The sequence below is a fragment of the Dendropsophus ebraccatus genome, chromosome 9 (genome assembly GCF_027789765.1).
Source record: "Dendropsophus ebraccatus isolate aDenEbr1 chromosome 9, aDenEbr1.pat, whole genome shotgun sequence".
Classification (NCBI taxonomy): domain Eukaryota; kingdom Metazoa; phylum Chordata; class Amphibia; order Anura; family Hylidae; genus Dendropsophus; species Dendropsophus ebraccatus.
The window spans coordinates 93,040,629-93,061,742 of NC_091462.1; the positions used below are offsets into that span (position 1 = coordinate 93,040,629).

The following is a 21,114-nucleotide window of genomic DNA, read 5'->3' on the forward strand; positions in this document are numbered from 1 at the left end:
TACCGGACAATAAGACTCGAGTATGCCCAAGCTCATCTCGAACAATGTCATCTCCATCAGTAATCACTAATGTCACAATTACATATGAGTGAATTTACAGTACAAACTAAACCCCGTATTACATGTGGCGATTGTCGTTTAAGGATTCACTATAACAATCGATCACTAGTGAAAACTAGCGATTTTAGTAGCGAATGATTCTGAGGTTATTACATTCACCGATTACTGTCATGAACGATTGTTTAACGGTGAATAATTGTTCCTCAGGGCGACCCACACAACACGTTATATTGGTGATTTACCAACGATAATTTTTCAACGTTTTGAAAAACAAAAATGAACAATTTTTAATTTGTCGTTTGATTGCTGGGTGTTATTACACGGACAGATAATTGCTAATTTTCGATTGTTATATAGAATTTGTGAACGGTAATCGCTTTGTGTAATAGGGCCTTAAGCGAATCACTTTGTTAGCTCAGCAATCTGCTTATCAGCCTGCTGCCTTTGAAGTCTGTGTCGCTCCGCCTCAGGTGGCTGGAAAAGCTGGATCCAGTCCTGGTAGAAGTTTCCCAGGACTGGACCCAGCTTTTCCAGGCACCTGGGGGGGAACAGCAGGGACTTCAAAGGCAGCGGGCTGATAAGCAGATCATCAGATTCACTTTGTTTGTACTGCTAATTCCCTCATCTCTAGTCACAATGGTTGTTTCCCTAAATAGTTTACGTATTGGAGTAATTTGCTGTCTGTAGCAATGATAAATGAAGGCTTACGATATATGCTCACAGCAGGTGTATACTGCAGATTTTCAGCAGTGGATCTGCTTACAGAAAATCCACAGAGTATTGCAAAAGCAGCAAATGTAGAAAATCCATATGGAGAATGACCTGTGCTGCACCTCAGTCTATGCGGTGGATGCGCTGCAGACTTAGTGACTTTACTGGCTAAATCACAATTCATAGTAAATCTTTTTGTTGCTGCAAAAAGTTGCAGATTCGTAGCAAAATCCACAACTGGATACAAATACATTGAATTTTATTTTAACAGAATCATATAAAAGCGTATTGGAATGTGCACTGTTGGCATCTGTAAGGGGTTGGAGTAACAAACTTCCGACAAAAAAAGTTAAAAACAATTGGTCAAACTAGGATGGAAAAAAGAAAATTTCAAAACAGATTTAAAGGGCTATGTCTATAGAGAGTGCGACTTGTTGGGTCCATTACACTATTATTAACCAGAGAAGTTGGAAAAAAAGCTCAACATACCAGAAGACAAGTCCCAAAGTAAAAATTAAAGGTTTTTTTCAGGCAAATGTACTGAGCTGTACACAGGAATGCTCATAAGTCACTGATCAGCAGGAAGGTGACACCCGGAACTTGTGTCTATCAGCTGTTCTGTGCTGAGTGGAGTTTGTCTCCTATAACTGCAGCTCAGGTCCTGCTCAAGGGGATAAAAGCTAAGTTGCAGTTACACATCACCACCACTACACAATAACCAGAGACAAACTCCACCAAACAGTTGATCAGTATAGGTGCTGGGTGCCGGTGTCTCGCTGATCAATGACCGATGAGCTATCATGTTGATACCCCATCACTACATTTTGCCTGGAAAACCCCTTTAGGCTATGTTCACACAACGTTTTTTTTGCAGTAAAGAACGAATGCTGATTGCAATGGAATCAGTGTCCGTTCTTTACTGCAGGGGCGGCATTGCATTGAAGTCAATGCAATGTTGCCCGCTGTATGCACACATCCTTATTTTAACGCCCATTCTTTAGAAAAGGCGTTAAAATAATGTACATGCCTATTATTGTAATAGCTGCTCACACAATGTAATGTGCGGCGGTGTCCGCACTTTACATTGAAGTGAACGGTTAACTGATTTGTGGGCACACCTGACGGTGGCCACAAGTCAGTTGTAAAAAAAAAACCTTCCTGCAGCCGATACAGAGGTATCGACTGCAGGAATGTCCTGAATGCAGGCCGGCAGTTTAACAGTGTCTGTTAACAATGGACGCTGTAAAATGTAGAGTGAACATAGCCTTAATATGTAGCCGGGAGGAGGGAATCCTCATGTGCTTCTTTTTGCCTCTGTCTAGTCTGTATTGCACACTTAGGGGGAGATTTATCAAACTGGTGTAAAGTAAAATTGTCTTAGTTGCCCTTAGCAACCAACCAGATTCCACCTTTCATTTTTCAAAGAGTTTGTGAGGAATGAAAGGTGGAATCTGATTGGTTACTAGGGGCAACTGAGCCAATTCTACTTTACACCAGTTTGATAAATCTCCACCTTACTGTATACCCTATCCTTTGTCTATAGTTGTGATCTCCTACTATATATCTGGCATCAGATAGAGACACTTATTTGACTGTTCCCAGCCTGCTGCATCCTGTAGTGTCCGCCATGTCTATAGAGAGTGCGACTTGTTGGGTCCATTACACTATTATTAACCAGAGAAGTTGGAAAAAAAGCTCAACATACCAGAAGACAAGTGTTTTATATGTTTAAAAAATGGTCCCGTAATCTGTATTGTCTGCAGATTCAGAGTCACGCTGATCCCTGATCTGTGCCCACAAATACAAGGCCGTTACATTAGGAGGCAGCCATTGTATGATTCGGTATTACATGGGGGTAGTCTATTAGCTTGGAGCGCACATGTCTGCATCTTGTCTTACATACCAGGGGAGCCGCTCTGCTTGATGCCCGGGCTTATGTAGATGTTTATAGAGCGCATAAATCTGTCTGCTGCTCACAGACAGTTGGCATGCCGCTCTGTGAGCTCAAAGCTGGCAGCTATTCAGCCGGGATACAGTGCCATATCTACGCTGTAACTTTCTCTATCCCACCTGTTTAGATCATTTTGATACCAGGCTTTCCCTCCCCCCTTGTAGATTATAGCAGGATACGCTGACATTCTCCTATCCATGGTGGCCGGCAGAAAGTCCTCTGACATCTGCTGTCAGGGGGAACAGATCACATAGACTGGACCGTCCATTACATCAACAAAACATAGTTATAGAGGTGTCTCTTATCATAGAAGTAACATGCTGAGCCTTCTAACCTGAATAATCAGGTCCATGATGGGGTCGGAGGAGACAGGGCGCCATGCATCAGAGGCATTTATGTCTGTTCAAACCTTTTATGGTATAATCACACAGGGCGGATATGGAAATTGTATGTGGAATATCTGCAAAGTTATACACCTGCAGCAATGCAAACATTTATAAAGGTATTGGGTAAAACATTACCACAATCCATAGCATTTCCACTACATGTTACATTCTAATGTCCACCCCATAGACATGCTAGAAGTCAGAATTAGAGATGAGTGAACCTTGACCATGTTCTCCCAAACCTGAGCGTGCAGCATTTGATTACTGTTGGCTGAAGAAGTTTAATGCAGCCCTAGGGAGTCCTGGAAAACATGGATGTAACCTATGGTCTATGGCTGTATCCATGTTTCCAGGCAGACCTGGGGCCGCATCAGCTCTTTCAGCCACTGGTAATCAAATGCCTGCACGTTTGGGTTTGTCCAAGTGTGCTCGAGGTTCGCTCATCTCTAGTAGGGATTATGAGGGTTGGGATCAGGGTTAGTAAGAGATGTCCTTATAAGATATATTGCAGCTGAACTACTTCTGCATTTCTGATAAAGTTCTGGATTGCAGAGTCAGGAATGTGACAGATCAATGACGTCATCGCAGCGCGCATAGAAGAAGTTCCTAGAAGTGATACTTCCCCTTCTGTTATGCTTCTACAATGACAAAGGCTCCTTGTTCCTGCATTAGTATTACTAGACACAATGACAATGACCGGGGCCTCAGAGGACCTGTGTGTGATCAGTGGTGCCATGCAGCGTGGTGTACGGGCACAACAGACAGCTCTGTTATGTCTCTGCCACTTACCACCTGTCATCAGGGCCAGCACAGTATAGCCTATGCCTCCATATAAACCATACAGAGATCTTTAGATTATGAATGGTACTCTCACAGTAACTACAGATGAGCGAACCTCAAGCATGCTTTAAATCCGAACGCTCTGCATTTGATTAGCGGTGGCTGAAGAAGTTGGATGCTACCTGGAAATCATGGAGTAGGCGTTAGGCTGCATTCATGTTTTCCGAGACTCCATAGGGCTCCATCCAACTTCTTCAAATGCCGAACGTTCAGGTTTGGAGTACGCGAGGTTTGCTTATCTTTAACAGTACCCGATAGTTTAGATCACATTATATTTCGCCATTCCTGGCAGCCCCAGCATATTATATGCCTCATCACTCCTGGTTATTACTAGAGAATATATCTTCATTTTCACAGGAGTTGATTGGGAAGTGACGGCGCTAACTGAATTGTATTTCTCTAAATGTGTTTTCCAGGCAAGAGAGCCCAAAGCAATTATAAAGATCGAGCACTTAAACGCCACTTTCCAGCCGGCCAAAATAGGAAACCCCAACGGCCTGCAGATCACGTACCTGCGGGACAACAGCACCAGGAACATCTTTGTGTACCACGAGGATGGCAAGGTGAGCTGAGAGGACGTGCACTGCAAAAACTACAACTAATAGCATAAAGTGGCCCATAGAAGAGCTATCTATAGATCCTCGCCATAGGAGTGGTGTGTGTGGAGACACTTTATATTAGGGAATTGCACTATAAGTCATTCTCCCAGACAGTGCTCTTATCACAGTCAGTAGACCATAGGTATACCCAGAGGTATTATGTCAAGGATGGCCGACATGGTATACTCTATTTTCTGCAGGCTTGTAAAGGCAGCTGTGTGCAGAATTATGCCAGGAAATGACTACAAGGCCAGTTTCAGACAAGCGTAATGTAGCCGCATTGTGGCATTTATATTATGGCTGCAGTTCCTGGCCCCAATATGGGTCTAGTGACCTGAAAGCATCATATGGGTCTATGGTGGTGTCCGTTTGCATCACTACAGCAAAAGAGGTCCCAGTGCTTGTATAAATGCATTACAGGCCCCATTTACTTCAATGACTTAAAGGGGTATTCCGGGAAAAATCTTTTTCTTTCAAATCAACTGGTTTCAGAAAGTTATATAGATTTGAAATGTACTTCTATTTAAAAATCTCAATTTTTCCCATACTTAACAGCTGCTGTATGTCCAGCATGAAGTGGTGTATTCTTTTCGGTCTGACACAGTGCTCTTTGCTGCCATCTCTGTCCGAGACAGGAGTTGTCCAGAGCAGTAGAGGTTTTCTATAATGATTTGCTAATGCTCTGGACAGTTCCTGTCTTGGACAGAGGTGGCAGCAGAGAGCACTGTGTCAGACTGGAAAGAAAACAACATTTCCTGCAGGACATACAGCAGCTAATAAGTATGGAAGACTTAAAAATTTTTAAATAGAAGTAGATCTCAGTTGATTTTTGCTGGATAACCCCTTTTAACATTCTCAGTTGGTAACTACATACATTTTCCAAATGCATGTGAGTTTTTACTGAGACCCAAAAGTATGGTTTGCTGCTGTCCGGAAAATGACCCAAATAGTAGGGACAGGGAACCTTCGGCCCCCCAGCTGTTGCAAAACTACAATTCCCATCAGGCTGTTGCAAAACTACAATTCCCATCAGGCTGTTGCAAAACTACAATTCCCATCCAGCTGTTGCAAAACTACTATTCCCATCATGCCTGGAGAGCCAAAGGCTGTCCAGGCATGATGGGAATTGTAGTTTTGCAACAGCTGGAGGGCTGAAGGTTCGCTGTCCCTGATCTAGAGATACATCAACAGACAAGTTTGACAAGTTTGGGTCATATGCATGGCTTGGGAAGCACACTGGTAATATCAGTGCACCCTCATCCAATCAATAAGGTTGTTATAAAGCGATTACCATGTCGCAGTTTCTGTGATTGTCGGCGGTTGCTCAGTATACTGAATACAGTCTGGTTTACTGTCAGACACATATACAAGTGCCAGAACCTTTTATGCTGCATCACCACTTTTGCACGTGCCCAGTACTATACGCAGAGTGTGGCCGCTTCCAAGTTTGTGTCAGACCGAGACTGTCATAGGACGCAGAAATGTAGCTCTGCTGTGGCAGTCTGAGGCTATGTTTCACACGGCTTTTTTGGTCAGTATTTTGTAACCACAACCAGGAGTGGATTGGAAACATAGAAAGTTATGTTCACACACTGTTGAAATTGAATAGATTGGCCGTCATTTAAAATTTCAAATGGCAAATAACAGCTGTTATTTCAAAAGAATGACCATTGTTTTAAAATAATGTCCATTATTTGTTATTAAATGACGGTCATCCATTCATAGCCTTTCTGTGTTTCCAATCCACTTCTGGTTTTGGTTGCAAAATACTGACCAAAATACTGTGTGGGAACTGAAATTGGTCCAAGCGGGGGATACCCTTATAGGCATATTACATACATGTTGTGTCTGTATGAAACAGCCCCTATAACTATCTACATTGGAGGTAAGCACTCAATGTTACAGCAATCTCTGTAGAACCACAAGTCCCAGTAAACTGTCAGCTGATACTTGTATAATTGCAGATCTGTCAGTGAGAACACAATGAGATCCATGACACTATATAACAAGCTTCTTTTTAATTTCCTGCTGCAGCGCAGGACGCGTCCACACGGCTGTCAGAAAAGCAGAAGAAATTAGTAATGGATCTTGATGCCTTTTGCCCTTTCGTATCACTTATGATCAGCAGAATGAATCAAAGGCCACCCAGCAGGCACCTGTCTAGGGTGTAGCCATTGGGAGTTGGCTTGTTGCTATAACAGCTCCCCAGTGACAAAGCTGCTGTCTTCAGGGATGGCAGACTGCTGCCACCTTGTGTCCCTTTGGCAGAACTGCATGCAGAGACATTTGTACTCGTATTGAGAGGTTGCAACGCCTTTGAGTTTATTGCATTAGGGGAGATTTCTTGCTCTGATTCCTTTTGTCTGTTTTTTTGTAGGAGATCGTTGACTGGTTCAATGCTATCAGGGCAGCACGGTTTCACTATTTACAGGTGGCATATCCTATAGCGGTGGATGTGGATGTAAGTTTATATATATATATATATATATATACAGCGCAATACTTGATAGTATGATCGGATTGCCTGTACATCTCTTCTTTTCTACTACAGAAGGAAATAATGGCCGCTGCAAAGAAAGTTTTGAGAAAAATGAATAGCTAGAACAATATAAAACAGAACACACATAAGAGCCAGTCACTGGAAACATTCCCTTTAATAGTTTAGCGGCAGTCATGGAGAGCTCAGACTGATAGCAGGGTCCAGAGTCCAGACATGGAGCAGTCACTGCTGTGTAATGTACAGTGTAACCAATTCAGGTGTCATGATTGTATAATAAGAGCTTAACCTTTCACATCAATCTCCATTCCCTACCACACATAGGAATGCATGCACATATATAGAAGTGTATATGCAGAGGTGGTGCCTGCAGACAGACTAGTCACATCCATGCTTCTGCTGCTATAGTGAGTAACAGAAAAGCTGCCGGCTCTGCTAACATATCTATGCTAGTATTTTGTATCACCATAACACAACTATACATAGTTCACATTTCTCTGTCCCTCTGTTATCCTTTCTGGAAATATATGGGTCAGTAGCCTTCTCTATCGAGTGTTTCTGTATACATTCCCATATTTCTATTCAGTGCATGCTGCTGTATCTAAGCCCCCATGCAGTCACCAATAGCTGGGCAGTGTCACTGTGAATAGAGGATGGGTGAAATCAGGGGCGGATCACCCTTACCATAGGCCTTGGGCTGTTCACCAAGCCTTGGCCCCCCAACCCCACTGTAACTAAATCTTTAGTATTGCTCCTCTATAGTGCAGACTGTACAGGACCTCTGGACTGGAATACCCCCCTTAGGGCTATTTTTCCATTCCGTTTTCCCGAACTATACCTATGATTTTTGCCACTGTATATGCACCCATGTTTAAAACAATGCAGTACAAACCCCAAAGTATAGCTCAAAATAGAGACCAAAATGACAGTGGGATTCTATAGATATGTTTACGGCATACTTATATTACATTACATGTCTATACAGGCTTATATTATCTTACATGCATATATTATATTACATGATTATATTATATTAAATGCTTCTTAGGTGGTTTTTAATGCTATGTTTGCAGTGTCTGTTTAGTGTCTAAATAGACACTGCAAATGTAGTGGGAAAACCACCTAAGAAGCATGTAATATAATATATGCATGCAATATGATCATGTAATATAATATAAGCATGTAATACTGTATGAGATACAGCCCCCTCCCCCACTGTAAGTTTATCCATAATACAAGACTCCACCAGACTTCCTTATATCTATGATTTATTGTATATTTCTACTCACTAGTTGGTGCCAAAGCTGACAAGGAACTTTCTCAAAGAGGGATTCATGGAAAAGACGGGTCCAAAGGTAAGGAATATGGAATAATCTTGGAATACAGTCCAGTGGAAAAAGCCGTTAACTCTAACTCTAATGGAAATCCTAAAAGCAAAATCATATTATATAACAATAATCCAACAACAGATGGTGCAGCATGACCACAAGCATCTCAACTCCTGATCCAGCCTCAGTTGTGTTCTCCTCTAATGTCTGGCTATTGATGTACTGTATGCAGTGTCCCTGATCCTCCAGTCCTCATGTAGCAGTGCTGTTGACTTCAGAGCTGTACTCACTATAATACATGAGACTGTAATGTTATAAGACTGCAGCTTGAGCTTCTGTAGGTGCCCCCTGGTGCCAAACAGAGGGGGCAATAGCCGTACACATGCCGTCAGGCTCTGCGTGTTCCATATGGAACATCCTTTATATACATATATATACATATGACATATTGTTTAATATATTATAGGGCCCTAGGAGGCGGTGTACATAGAGCTGTGTGTCTCTCACCACCACATGACACAGTGTAATTTCATAGTGGATGAAATGCCACTACTATAGTGACCATGATGATGATTGTATATGTATATTGTAATATTGTATACTACATGGACCCTGCAGTGTCTCATCCATGTGTCTATGTTCCCAGCATACAGAAGGCTTTAAGAAGAGATGGTTCACCTTGGATGACAGGAGATTAATGTACTTCAAGGACCCGATGGTAAAGATGTGTTTAATGGAGTGATGTGAGATTGATGGATAGGAGCAGTCTGGTTCCTGGCAGAGATTACACCTGGCCTCACCTTCATTACATTGCACACGCCAGACTGTACTCAGGCTTTTATACTTTTTATTACTGAATAAGAAGTCAGAAAGATAGGTGTGGCAATCCTTCCAGATTGGCTAGTCGCCGACAAGGGTTGTATAGTAGCTGTAGAGGGTGTGGAGGTAAGAATAGCTCCAGCCCCCTGTGCTAGGGGGGGCCCAATGTGACATAAGAAGACCCCAAGGCCTGGGAGAGTTGGGGGCCCTGGTACAGATTTTGCAGCTAATTGAAGTCTGGTGCAGGGATTTTCTTTTAAATACACAGCGCCACAGCGCCGTCTTTGTTCATGGCTTGTGTGGGTAATGCAGGTCATTCCTGTAACATGAAATGGCAAGCCTTCTCAGAAACGTACGTAGGCAATGGCTGGACGGCATTTCCTTCATGTTGACAGAAGGGACAGCTGAAGGACTTGGCCGCAGATCCCTTCTCCTAGGAGTTCTTAGTCTGGAGGAATAGGACCATATGACTGTGTACATTAGATTTCACCTGGTTGTGCTTGTTATTGTGGGATATGATATTTCACACCTATTCAGTTCAGTTAGTATGAGACGTAGATACACCTGTATAATTGGTAAGGCCGCATTGTCTTGTCTCCCTCCAGGACGCCTTCGCCAGAGGAGAAGTGTTTATTGGGAGCACCGAGAACAACTATAAAGTAGAAGAAGGACTCCCTCCCTCCACACAAGGGAATCACTGGCAGTACGGCATCACCATTACTACTCCTGACAGGAAGTTCCTGTTTACATGTGAGAGCGACACCGACCGCACAGAGTGGATCTCCGCCTTCCAGAAAGTTCTCAATAAGCCTATGCTTCCCCAGGAGTACGCAGGTGAGACGCACAGTACAAGCAATGTATGTAGTGGCAAGTATCTTATATTGTAATGTGATAAAGGGGTCATTGGTAAGATCGATTATCCATGGTGGTCTGGTGACTATTTTTTTTTTACTGATGGACCATCCTCAATAACTGATCGTGGGGGTGCTTATTGATCACCTGTTTGCCAGAGCTGCAGTGCCCACATACAAGGAGACATTAGTAAGCATTGTAAAAACAACATTCCCACCCCCATCCTCAAAATAATGGTAGAATTTAAGAAAAAAACTGTATTCCACCCCATAAATAAATTTCTGTTTTGATATCACAATACATTATAAGATAAAATAAAGGGTGCCACTAAAAAGTACAGGTTGCCCTGCAAAGAACAAGCCCTTATATGATTATGTTTGAAGAATTGCTGTGAAAGGGATTAAAGGGGTACTCTGGAGAAAAAGATGTTTTTAAACCAATTGATGTTATACAGTTCCTGTCATGGACAGAGGTGGCAGCAGAGATGGTGTCAGACTGGACAGAATACACCACTTTACACAAACATTACACACAGGTTCAGCCATATTTTTTCCTTTAGTTATTTAAAGGGAAACTCTTATTTTCTTTTAAATCAACTGGTGTCAGAAAGTTATACTGATTTGTAATTTACTTCTGTTTAAAAATATCCAGTGTCCCAGTACTTATCAGCTGTTGCTTATCCTGAAGGAAGTGGTTTATTCTTTCCAGTCTGACACACTGCTCTCTGCTGTGACAGGAACTGCCCAGAGCAGTAACAAATCCCTATACAAGTAGGCTGCATTCACACGTTCCGTACGGGACACAGACGTGAAATGCCTGTATGGAACTTCTCCCCCCGCCCGGTCAGCATCTGTGATAAGATGCTGGGAGCGGGGGAACTGTACCGATATGCGCCGCTCTGTAATAAATCAACTGCGCGGTTCTGTTATTACAGTTCCCCCTCTCCCGGTACAGTTCCCCCGCTCCCAGAATCTAATTACAGATGCTGCTCGGGCATGGGGGAGAAGTCCGTTACAGGCATTCCACGTCCGTGTTCCGTGCAGAACACGGAACACGGAATGCAGCCTTAGAATATAGAAAACCTCTACTGCTCACAGACAGAGGTGGCAGCAGAGAGCAATGTATCAGAATGGAAAGAACACACCACTTCCTGCAGGATATACAGCAGCTGATAAGTACTAGAAGACTTAATATATTTTAAAAAGAAGTAAATTACAAATCTATATAACTTTCTGACACCAGTTGATTGAAATGAAAAAAAATCCCCGTAGTACCCCTTTTACCTTTATGTCCTTTTCTGAGCAGCGGGCGGTCTAGTCCTTCTTTAATCTTGTGTGTTTTTTTTGTTTTTTTTTACAGTGGAAGCTCATTTCAAGCATAAACCATAGTGCAAGACGTTTTCCACAACTGTTTACACGAATGCACAAGGTTTACAGCAAAAGCAAAGGGCATCCATGAAGTTACGTGGAAAAAAGGGAAAAACCTCAACGATAATTGTGATGATATCGGCAGTGACCGTTACCAGCCCTGCTGTACAGATACCCACTTTCCACTACAGATGTTCAGCCCAGGACTGAGCATGTCAGCATAACGTCTGTCTTAATGTCTCGTGCCATACTGTATGTCCACTGTGGTCAGGTCACTGGACTGGAGGAGATGACCTATGGCTGGTGACTGGGTGAACATTCCTTAGCGTCCACTTCCTGCATCCATCACCTTCGTGTATATACATCATGGAGATGAACTTTTTAGTAAAATGAACTGATTTTATTGCCACAAGCTGGAGATATGTTGAATATGCCAAGATGAATTCCCATACCGAGGCTTCTTCTGCGACATGAAATTTCAATGAAGAAGGAAATCCTCTACCATAGCATGTATTGTGTGCAATGACCGCGGAGGAACGTCAGATTTGTTCTTCATTTAGGCACAAGAAGCTTTTTTCCTCCATGGTCCATATTTTATATCAGTGTAGTAACCTGAGGTATCAGGAGAAGTCCCTGGATCATATAACCATCCTCTTCTGTGGAATGAGGAGTAAGTGATGGAAACCTTCAAGAAGCCCTAGAAGTCATGGTCCCTACATTGGTGGAGATGCCAGCTTATAAACCGCCACCAACACTGTCTTCAGACTTGTAGAATTGTCCGTCATAGATGGGGATATAGAGCCAGGAACTCAACGTACTTTGTGCTGCTGCTGACATGAATGAATTATAGGATACCATGTTTTCAGGAACTCACTGATGGTATATGGTACTACAAAACCCAGATCCAAGGGGCCAGAGGCTGGGATCCAAGACTCTGTATTTGGAATGTAGGATGTATACATCCACTAGTGTATCTGGTGCAGAAGACGGCACTTATAAGGGTTAATAGTGGATGGTCCATAAAGTATATATCTCTCTTTTAATATTAAGTCCTTGTTATGTCCATCTTCTAAGCCAGCGTTCCCCGATCTCCCCAGCTGCTGCAAAACTCCCAACTCCCTTCATGCATGCTGGGAGTTGTAGCGTTGGAGCAGCTGAAGAGCCACAAGTTGGGGAGCACTGCTCTGAGCACCCCATAGTGGTAACTTCAGGCAGTCAGATGTTTATGCAGGGAACTTAGGGCTTTGTACTAGAAATACAGAGCTAAAACCACTATACGGCTATGTTCACACTATGTAAAAACAACGGCTGTATTTCATCGGCTATTGTTGTGCAAACATCGGCTGTTCTCTTTGAAACAACGGACGCTGTTAGGAAATATGGACGTTATTTTTCACAAAGTATGACATAGCCTAAGGATTTAATATTGATCAGCACAGAATTTAGGGCCTTTTTTATCTAAACAATGGTGTTCTAGGGTTTTCTGCCCATAGCACAATATGTGAAATATCCCCATTACCCGTCATCTGCTGTGTGCAGTTCTGCAGCCCCTCCTATACCATATCTATGTGTAAGGAGGGCCTTGAAATTGTAAATTTTGGATTAAGAGATCATGTACCTTTTCTTAATGTTATTGCCATTTAAAGGAACCTTTAAAAAGGTGATTTAGTCTTCCCTATCTGATAGAGAGAGAGAAGCTAAACGCTGGGATATATAGGTTTCTATAGTTTGGAGCAAGGGAGTGAGAGTCACACACATACACACACACACACAAAGGAGAAACTGCCAATCACTGTGTGTGGGCGGGGTCAGCAGGACTCTCACTGTCTCTCCTAGGAGTCCTGTCAGGATTTTCTCTGCTTTTTACCCAGAAATCCTGCATCAAACTATACAAATTTATATATATCAGAGCTCAGCTTGTCGTCCACTCTTTAGGGCTGTATAAATCAACTGACAGGTTCATTTAAATTATTTATTGATTTACCTGCATATTTTAGCATATTAATGGAGGGCTTTTCATCAGATAACACATGGGGAACAATCATTAAAAAATGTTTATTAAAAAAGTCACACCACAAATCCATGTCTCACCCTGTACAAGTTATAGCAGATAACATGAACTCATCATGGTTCTCATATTTAATCATACTACATAGGGTTTTTTTTTGTATTCTTCAGATTATGGGGAACTGTTGGGCACAGTGCAAAATCTTGTGAGGGTGTAAAAGTCGTATCCATGCCTAGCGCTAGAGGGTCCAAACACATGACAGGCCCAGCGCATCACTACTCAGTCTTGTATAAAGGGGATTGTTGTGAGCATTTTCACTGCACATGAATATAGGGATGTTTACATGGGGAAAACATCGACGCAGAAAACACCCAAAACCCTGCTCACATTGACTTCAATAGGAGTGAGGGTAACATGCTAAAAGAAGTAACATGTCACAGTTCAGCATCAAAGCTCCCATTGACGTTAACAGAGGCTGCAAGCCCAACCCTGCCTGTAGTTCATTGAGAGCCTTGTGGAAGTGCTTCACATACACATCTTGTACCCATGTGAACATACCCATGTCATTTAAAAAAATGGTAAGACTAGAGCCATGTCCAAAGTTTTAATTTGGGTGTTTAAACCTTCTCAGATTGTTAGATGTCAAAAATGCCAGTGCCCACTATGTAAGGTATGTCTATCTCCGCAACCTATTTTGTCGTTCTCAAATGCATTTAAAGGGGTAGTGCGGCGCTAAACAAGTATTCACTAAATAACACGTATTACAAAGTTATACAACTTTGTAATGTATGTTATGTTAGCGAATGGCCCCCTTCGCCGTGTTCCCCCCCCACCCACGCTAAACTCGGAAGTGTAGTGCTCTATACTCATTTGATCCGTTTCGACCCCCGTCTGCCATCTTGTGAGAATGATGTAATCAGCTGCTCAGCCGCGATTGGCTGAGTACAGTTATGCTCAGCCAATCGCGGCTGAGCAGCTGATGACGCGGCAGAGGGGGGCTGGCACGAGGGACGGTCGGAGCGGTTCGGCCAGCCGCCTGAAGATGACATCATTGTCACAAGATAGCGGACGGGGGTCGACACGGATCAGGTGAGTATAGAGCACTAAACTTCCGGGGGTGGCGTGGGTGGGGGGAAACACAGGGAAGGGGGCCATTCACTAACATAACATACATTACAAAGTTGTATAATTTTGTAATGTGTGTTATTTAGTGCAGCCCCTATGCACACCTATGTGTCTCCATGGCAACAGACTCCCTGAAAAGTGATCCTGCACTCATGTGTTACTCCCTGTCATCTGCCTTATTTACTGTTTGTAGGTTATTGGGGGGTTTTGTGCAAATTCCCCTCCCCCCCCAGGAAGAAACCCTCTAAAACAACAGAGGACATGATTAGTAGGCAAAAGTCTCTAAATAAGTCAGTAAGCCAGGGGGGTGGGGAAAAATAATAAACTAAACTCACCCATCCCTGTGCCTCCATAGCGCCGCTCCAGGGTCCAGTCCAGTGAGAGGTGACCTGCAACTCTCCTAGCTCTCCAATCAGTGACTGGTGCGGGACTTCATTCAGCCGAACCGTGGCCATGGCATTGTAGCTGGAAGAGCTGGGTAGGTGATGTACCTGGTTCCCAGCCAAAAATGACTTCCAGTGGTGGACAGTTGGACCCAAGAGTGGTACAGGGACCTGAGTTTAGGTTATTTATTAAACCTTCCTCCCTTTTTTTAAATTTGTGGTTCTTCTCCTTTAAGGAATATGCCAAAATACTAAATACAGTGTGATATTAGGTAAAGCTTATGACTTCGGAGACATAAATTCCCCTCAAGTGTTTCAGTTAAAGGGATACTCCAGTATTAGAAAATTGTATTTAAAGAGACTCTGTCAGTAGGTTTATGTAGCATAATCTAGTGACAGAGAAGCTGACAAGAATGATGTAGAGCTGGGAGCAGGAGGCATCATCACACAGCACATGGGATCGGAGGCGGACAGAGGAGCAGAACAGGGAGCAGGAGGCATCATCACACAGCACAGGGGACTGGAGGCGGACAGGGGAGCAGGAGGCATCATCACACAGCACAGGGGACTGGAGGCGGACAGAGGAGCAGAACAGGGAGCAGGAGGCATCATCACACAGCACACGGGACCGGAGGCGGACAGGGGAGCAGGAGGCATCATCACACAGCACACGGGACCGGAGGCGGACAGGGGAGCAGGAGGCAGCATCACACAGTACATGGGACTGGAGGCGGACAGGGGAGCAGGAGGCATCATCACACAGCACAGGGGACTGGAGGCGGACAGAGGAGCAGAACAGGGAGCAGGAGGCATCATCACACAGCACACGGGACCGGAGGCGGACAGGGGAGCAGGAGGCATCATCACACAGTACATGGGACCGGAGGTGGACAGGGGAGCAGGAGGCAGAATCACACAGCACACGGGACTGGAGGCGGACAGGGGAGCAGAACGGGGAGCAGGAGGCATCATCACACAGCACATGGGACTGGAGGCGGACAGAGGAGCAGGAAGCATCATCACACAGCACACGGGACCGGAGGCGGACAGGGGAGCAGGAGGCAGCATCACACAGTACATGGGACTGGAGGCGGACAGGGGAGCAGGAGGCATCATCACACAGCGCAGGGGACTGGAGGCGGACAGAGGAGCAGAACAGGGAGCAGGAGGCATCATCACACAGCACACGGGACCGGAGGCGGACAGGGGAGCAGGAGGCATCATCACACAGTACATGGGACCGGAGGTGGACAGGGGAGCAGGAGGCAGAATCACACAGCACACGGGACTGGAGGCGGACAGGGGAGCAGAACGGGGAGCAGGAGGCAACATCACACAGCACATGGGACTGGAGGCGGACAGAGGAGCAGGAAGCATCATCACACAGCACACGGGACTTGAGGCGGACAGGGGAGCAGGAGGCAGCATCACAGAGCACATGGGACCGTAGGCGGACAGGGGAGATGAGCCGGGAGCAGGAGGCAACAGCACACGGGACCGGAGGTGGACAGAGGAGCATAGGCGGGAGCAGGAGGCAGCATCAGCAGCATCACACAGCAAGCGGGGAGCAGGAGGTATGTTGCAGGGGAAATGATAAAAATCCATTCCATCATTTCCCTGAAAGGCTCAGCCATTTCATCATTTCCCAGAATTCGATCAAATCCCTTAGAGATTTGATCAAATCCCTGATTCTATCATTTCACTGCAACATATATCCGAAGAAAGCGTTATGCACTCGCCAACATTTTCGCTGTTACACCAGTGGTGTCCTTACTGACAGCCAGTGAGGACGCTCCTGCCTCATCCCTTCTCCCCACTGCTCTTATGAAGTATGGATAAACTAAGTATGGTTTAACAGCGAAATGTTGGTTAGTGCATAATGCTTCTTTCTTTGGTTTTGCTATAGCTGATATAGTGGTACAGCCTAAGTTAGAACAGGGAACCTCAACCAGTCCATCTTAGAGCAGGGAACTGGCAGGAGTTCTGGGAGAGAGGGGTCGGCAGGGTGTGAGGACTGTAATGAACAGCAGAGGGAAAGCAAAGCATTCTGGGATTTGTAGTTACTGAGCAACTGCTCAACCAGGAAGCACATCATGAAATACAGAATTAACACCTCCAAAGACTGACAGGTAAGCAGTTATGTGCTTCTGCAGCATGTTAAATTTTGGCAAGACCAGCTAACCATCTAATGCAGGGGCCTCAGTTTGACACCAGTGATCTAATGCACTGTTCACCAACTTGTGTCTCTTAAGGCATGGTAGAAGCTGAAGAGACGCAGGTTGGGGAACACGAATATAATGTTTGGAGACCTCCTGACTCTCCCATGGTGGAATATGTGAGGGGAGAAAAAGACTGAGCATGTTGGACTTCAACTACCCGGACCTTTGGTGTTAGGCCAACAGCAATATTATGTGTATGGCCAGGTGAGTTTCTAATCATGGACATATATAGATGTGCATAGAAATCATATTCTGTATTTTTGCATACGTAAAATTAATATGAGCAAATAATTACGTATGTACAGCGCTATGGAATATGCCATCACTGTGTAAACTAATTGGGCCATGGTACACCGTGACCAATCATTACAATATAGCTATAACATGTAGCTCTGGGTCCTTTAAGGTGAGTAGATCACATGGGAAATAGGAGCTTGCCACATACAGATGTCATAACGTAATATGAAGGTGTCCCCCAGCTGTCACACTACAGCTCCAAGTGTGCCCCCTGCTGGGGGCTGTAGTATTGCCACACCAAGACAGCCACAGGTTGGGGAACACTGCTATAGAAAACACAAGCCTGTCAAGCTCATCTGTATATGAGGTGTGTATTCCTTTCTGTAGTATCATATCTATAAAAACCCAAAAGGTAGAGCATACAGAAGACAGGACTATATATATTCTGCAATGTCAGGGCACGTTTATCAGAAGAGAACTAAACTTATTTTTAGTTCAGATGCTCAGAATACTGAAATACAGGTGCAAAGTGGTAACAAGCACCTGCCTGGTATGATGCAAGTCAACCTGTGCCATCTTCCATCCCCCCCATGTCGTGTCCTCCTCACAGCACTGTAATAAATCTGCCCACTGTGTGGATGCATTCTTTACTAATCCTAATTACTACAACATCATTCCATTATCCGGTACATGTGAACACGCCCAAACGGGCGAGCAGCACAGGACATCCCCAAGCAGGAGAAGGAAATGCATTGATGCTTTAAGGATGTAAGTCAGTCTTGTACATAGCATGTTTATACTGCTCAACGACACTTCTCCACTAAGACAAATGATTTGGGATCAGTGTCTGTAATATTATTCATTCTGCTGTGGACATTTTGGTTGGTCGCCAGTGGTGGTACTAAATGCAATTCTGATCAATAAATTATTACACTAAACTGGTGAATGTGCTCCCTGCTTTTATATATAATTAGAATGGAAGAAATGTTTCTAGTGAAGAGTACAATGCCTCACAGAATTAGACTATAATACTTATCATATACCAGCATATAGAATCACAATGAAGCTGGTGTGCACCCTAAGGCTACGTTCACACAACATATATTTTCATTTGCCGTTGTACAATTATTACGGAAATATACGTTACATAGTATGCACTCCGGCCAAAATCCCTCGCGGCGCCGCAAAGAACTGACATGTCAGTTTTCTGCAACCACTATTTTATTGAATAGTGGCCGCAGAAACCAATGTCAGTTCACACTGTGGAGCGAGCGGCTCCGGCCACTCAGGGGAGTTCTGATGCAGGCGCGCACAGATGCTCCTGCATCAGAACTCTGCGGCCCGAAAGATCATCCGGCCAGTACTGCAGCACCGACTAAGATATCCTTTTCAGAGACCGGCAGCTCCATGACCCGGACGGGTCACGGAACGGTCAGTCTCTTACACAGGTGTACACATGGCTCATACAACATATGCCTAAATTGAATTGTAGACCCTGCACTGTGACTGATGGTGGGCACATTGCTGTAGCATCTCTAAGCATAAACTAATACACCAACAAGAAAGTCAGCTCTGTGCTATTATGTCCATGTATGCTGCACTGCTTGTAGGTAGTCAGCCCCAAGTCTATTGATCAGCAATAAGGGGCTGAATTTCAACATTTAGGGTTAGTTCTTATTAAAGACATGCAGTACTTTTGCCAGACTGTTGGAATAAAGAGATGCAAAATCTGGAGGTGCATATTTGGTTATCTGCGTGCCACAAACTTAGGGTCCTATTTCACGGGCCGAGCAGGGCCCGATTAACGATGTAAACGAGCGCCGATCTGCTAGATCGCCGCTCATTTACTGGGCCTATTCCACGGCCCGATGATCGTTGAGCGAGGGCTGCAAGGACATCGTTACAGATGTCCTTGCAGCATACATTACCTGTCAGGTCTTCTGCTCTGCTCCGTCCTCCTCCCTGGGTCCGGCACGCTCTAGCTTCAGAATGGCCTGTCAGCTGACAGGGGGGTCCCGGCCTGTGATTGGCTGAGCGCTCCGTCAGCTGACAGGCCATTCTGAAGCTAGAGCGCGCGGGACCCGGGGAGGAAGACAGAGCGGAGGAGAGTCCCTGCAGGTAATGTATGATGATGCTGCTGCTACTTCTCAAAACGTCGGTCGCCCGCCGCGCACCACTATTCAACCATAGCGATGCGCGGTGGGGGAACGATGATTTTAGGTCTGGCCCTAAATGAGCGATCAGCCGATGACACGATCATCAGCTGATCGTTCTCTCTATTTCACCGAGCGATAATCGGCCAAATCGGGCTGATTATGGTTACTGTGGAATAGGGCCCTTAGGGTGTGTTCACACCTACAGGATCCGCAGCAGATTTGATGGTGCAGATTTGATGCTGTGTTCAGTTATTTAAATGAAATCTGCTGCGGAAAATACGCTGCGGGTCCGGTAAGTGTGAATGTACCCTTAAAGTGAATCTGTCTGCTGGAATTCATGTTCCAAACTGCTGATGCTCTTAGAAGACACATGGTATCTTCCATATATCTGTCTGTGCTTCCAGAACATAGAAAATGCTTTTATTTTATTGTACAACGAGGCTTCTCGAAGCTCTGAAGTACAGTAAGCTATAACACTTCCTTACACCCCCACGCCATACCTTACACCCCCACGCCAGAAGGGAGACATTACACCTTGTAGCTTTTCAGGAGTTTTGGAAAGCTTCTGAAACTTTATGTTCTAGAAGCACAGCTAGATTTATGAAAGGTACCTAATAACATCTAACAGTGTCAGCAGTTTGGAACATGGAGTTCGAAACAAGGAGTTCCCTGGAAAAAAATATTTTTACATCTAACTTGCCTGTGACTGAGAAAGCATTTCCATTCCATCAGAAACCTGGTATAAAGTCATCAAGACACCCCAAAAAATAAATAAAATAAATATACCCATTTCCCCTTACCTGTACTGCATCGGGATTTGACTCAGTACCAGCTTTCATTTTGTACACATAGTAATAGCTTCTAAACAACCCTGCCAAAATCCTGTAAGTAGTAGTAGGAGGTTAGAGAATATTAGACCTCATCCTCATGCAGATGAATGGGTCAGAGGTGCAAATGTCAGACATGGCTGATTATCCGGATCATTAGCTGTCACCTTGCTCAGTTGTCAACCAGATAATCATAGTCAGACTGATACATTGCTTATGCTGTGTGCGCCAAAAAGATCAGAATACACTTGCTCGAGGAGGAATGGCCTAATGCTGTGCACCAAGATTTGACCCATTATGTTTGCCTGAATGAAGATAAGCTAATGGCTGGTGTAAACTAAGAGTAGTCAAACAAAACTAAGGGTATCTTTACACAGAAAGATTCCCCCCCTCCCCACACACACACACTCACAGCTCGCTGCCAGCGTGTGTAATAGCGGCGGCAGCAATCGGGAAACAAGGAGCAAATGAGCGCTGACAGCGCTCGTTTGCTCCTCTATGTCGCCCCGTGTAATAGGGGCTGTAGAGTAGACAGTCTACACATGTTCCAGATTTATCAATCAGCCTCATACACTGTTAAATATGGAGCATTTAAAAGGGGTTCACATCAGCATCAAAGCCTTCATTCAGGGCCTCCACTGCAGACTTTATTATGTGCAACTATTAGACTTAGGACATAGGAGTAAAAAGCCAACTGGAAAATCCAAAGGATCAGTACAATATTATACATCCTATAAGCCCTCTGGATT

At 44.4% G+C, this 21,114-nt stretch overlaps 1 protein-coding gene across 1 annotated transcript in view; it reads left to right on the plus strand.

The window, feature by feature from the left end:
- Nucleotides 1-14,319, plus strand: part of ADAP1 (ArfGAP with dual PH domains 1) — a 119,525-nt gene extending 105,206 nt beyond the window's left edge. The window contains exons 6-11 of the mRNA XM_069983860.1: nucleotides 4,365-4,511; nucleotides 6,925-7,008; nucleotides 8,337-8,399; nucleotides 9,019-9,090; nucleotides 9,797-10,025; nucleotides 11,403-14,319. Coding sequence (XP_069839961.1) covers nucleotides 4,365-4,511; nucleotides 6,925-7,008; nucleotides 8,337-8,399; nucleotides 9,019-9,090; nucleotides 9,797-10,025; nucleotides 11,403-11,431 — 624 coding nt within the window. The 3' untranslated portion in view covers nucleotides 11,432-14,319. The remainder of the gene's footprint in view (nucleotides 1-4,364; nucleotides 4,512-6,924; nucleotides 7,009-8,336; nucleotides 8,400-9,018; nucleotides 9,091-9,796; nucleotides 10,026-11,402) is intronic.
- Nucleotides 14,320-21,114: the final 6,795 nt, after the last annotated feature.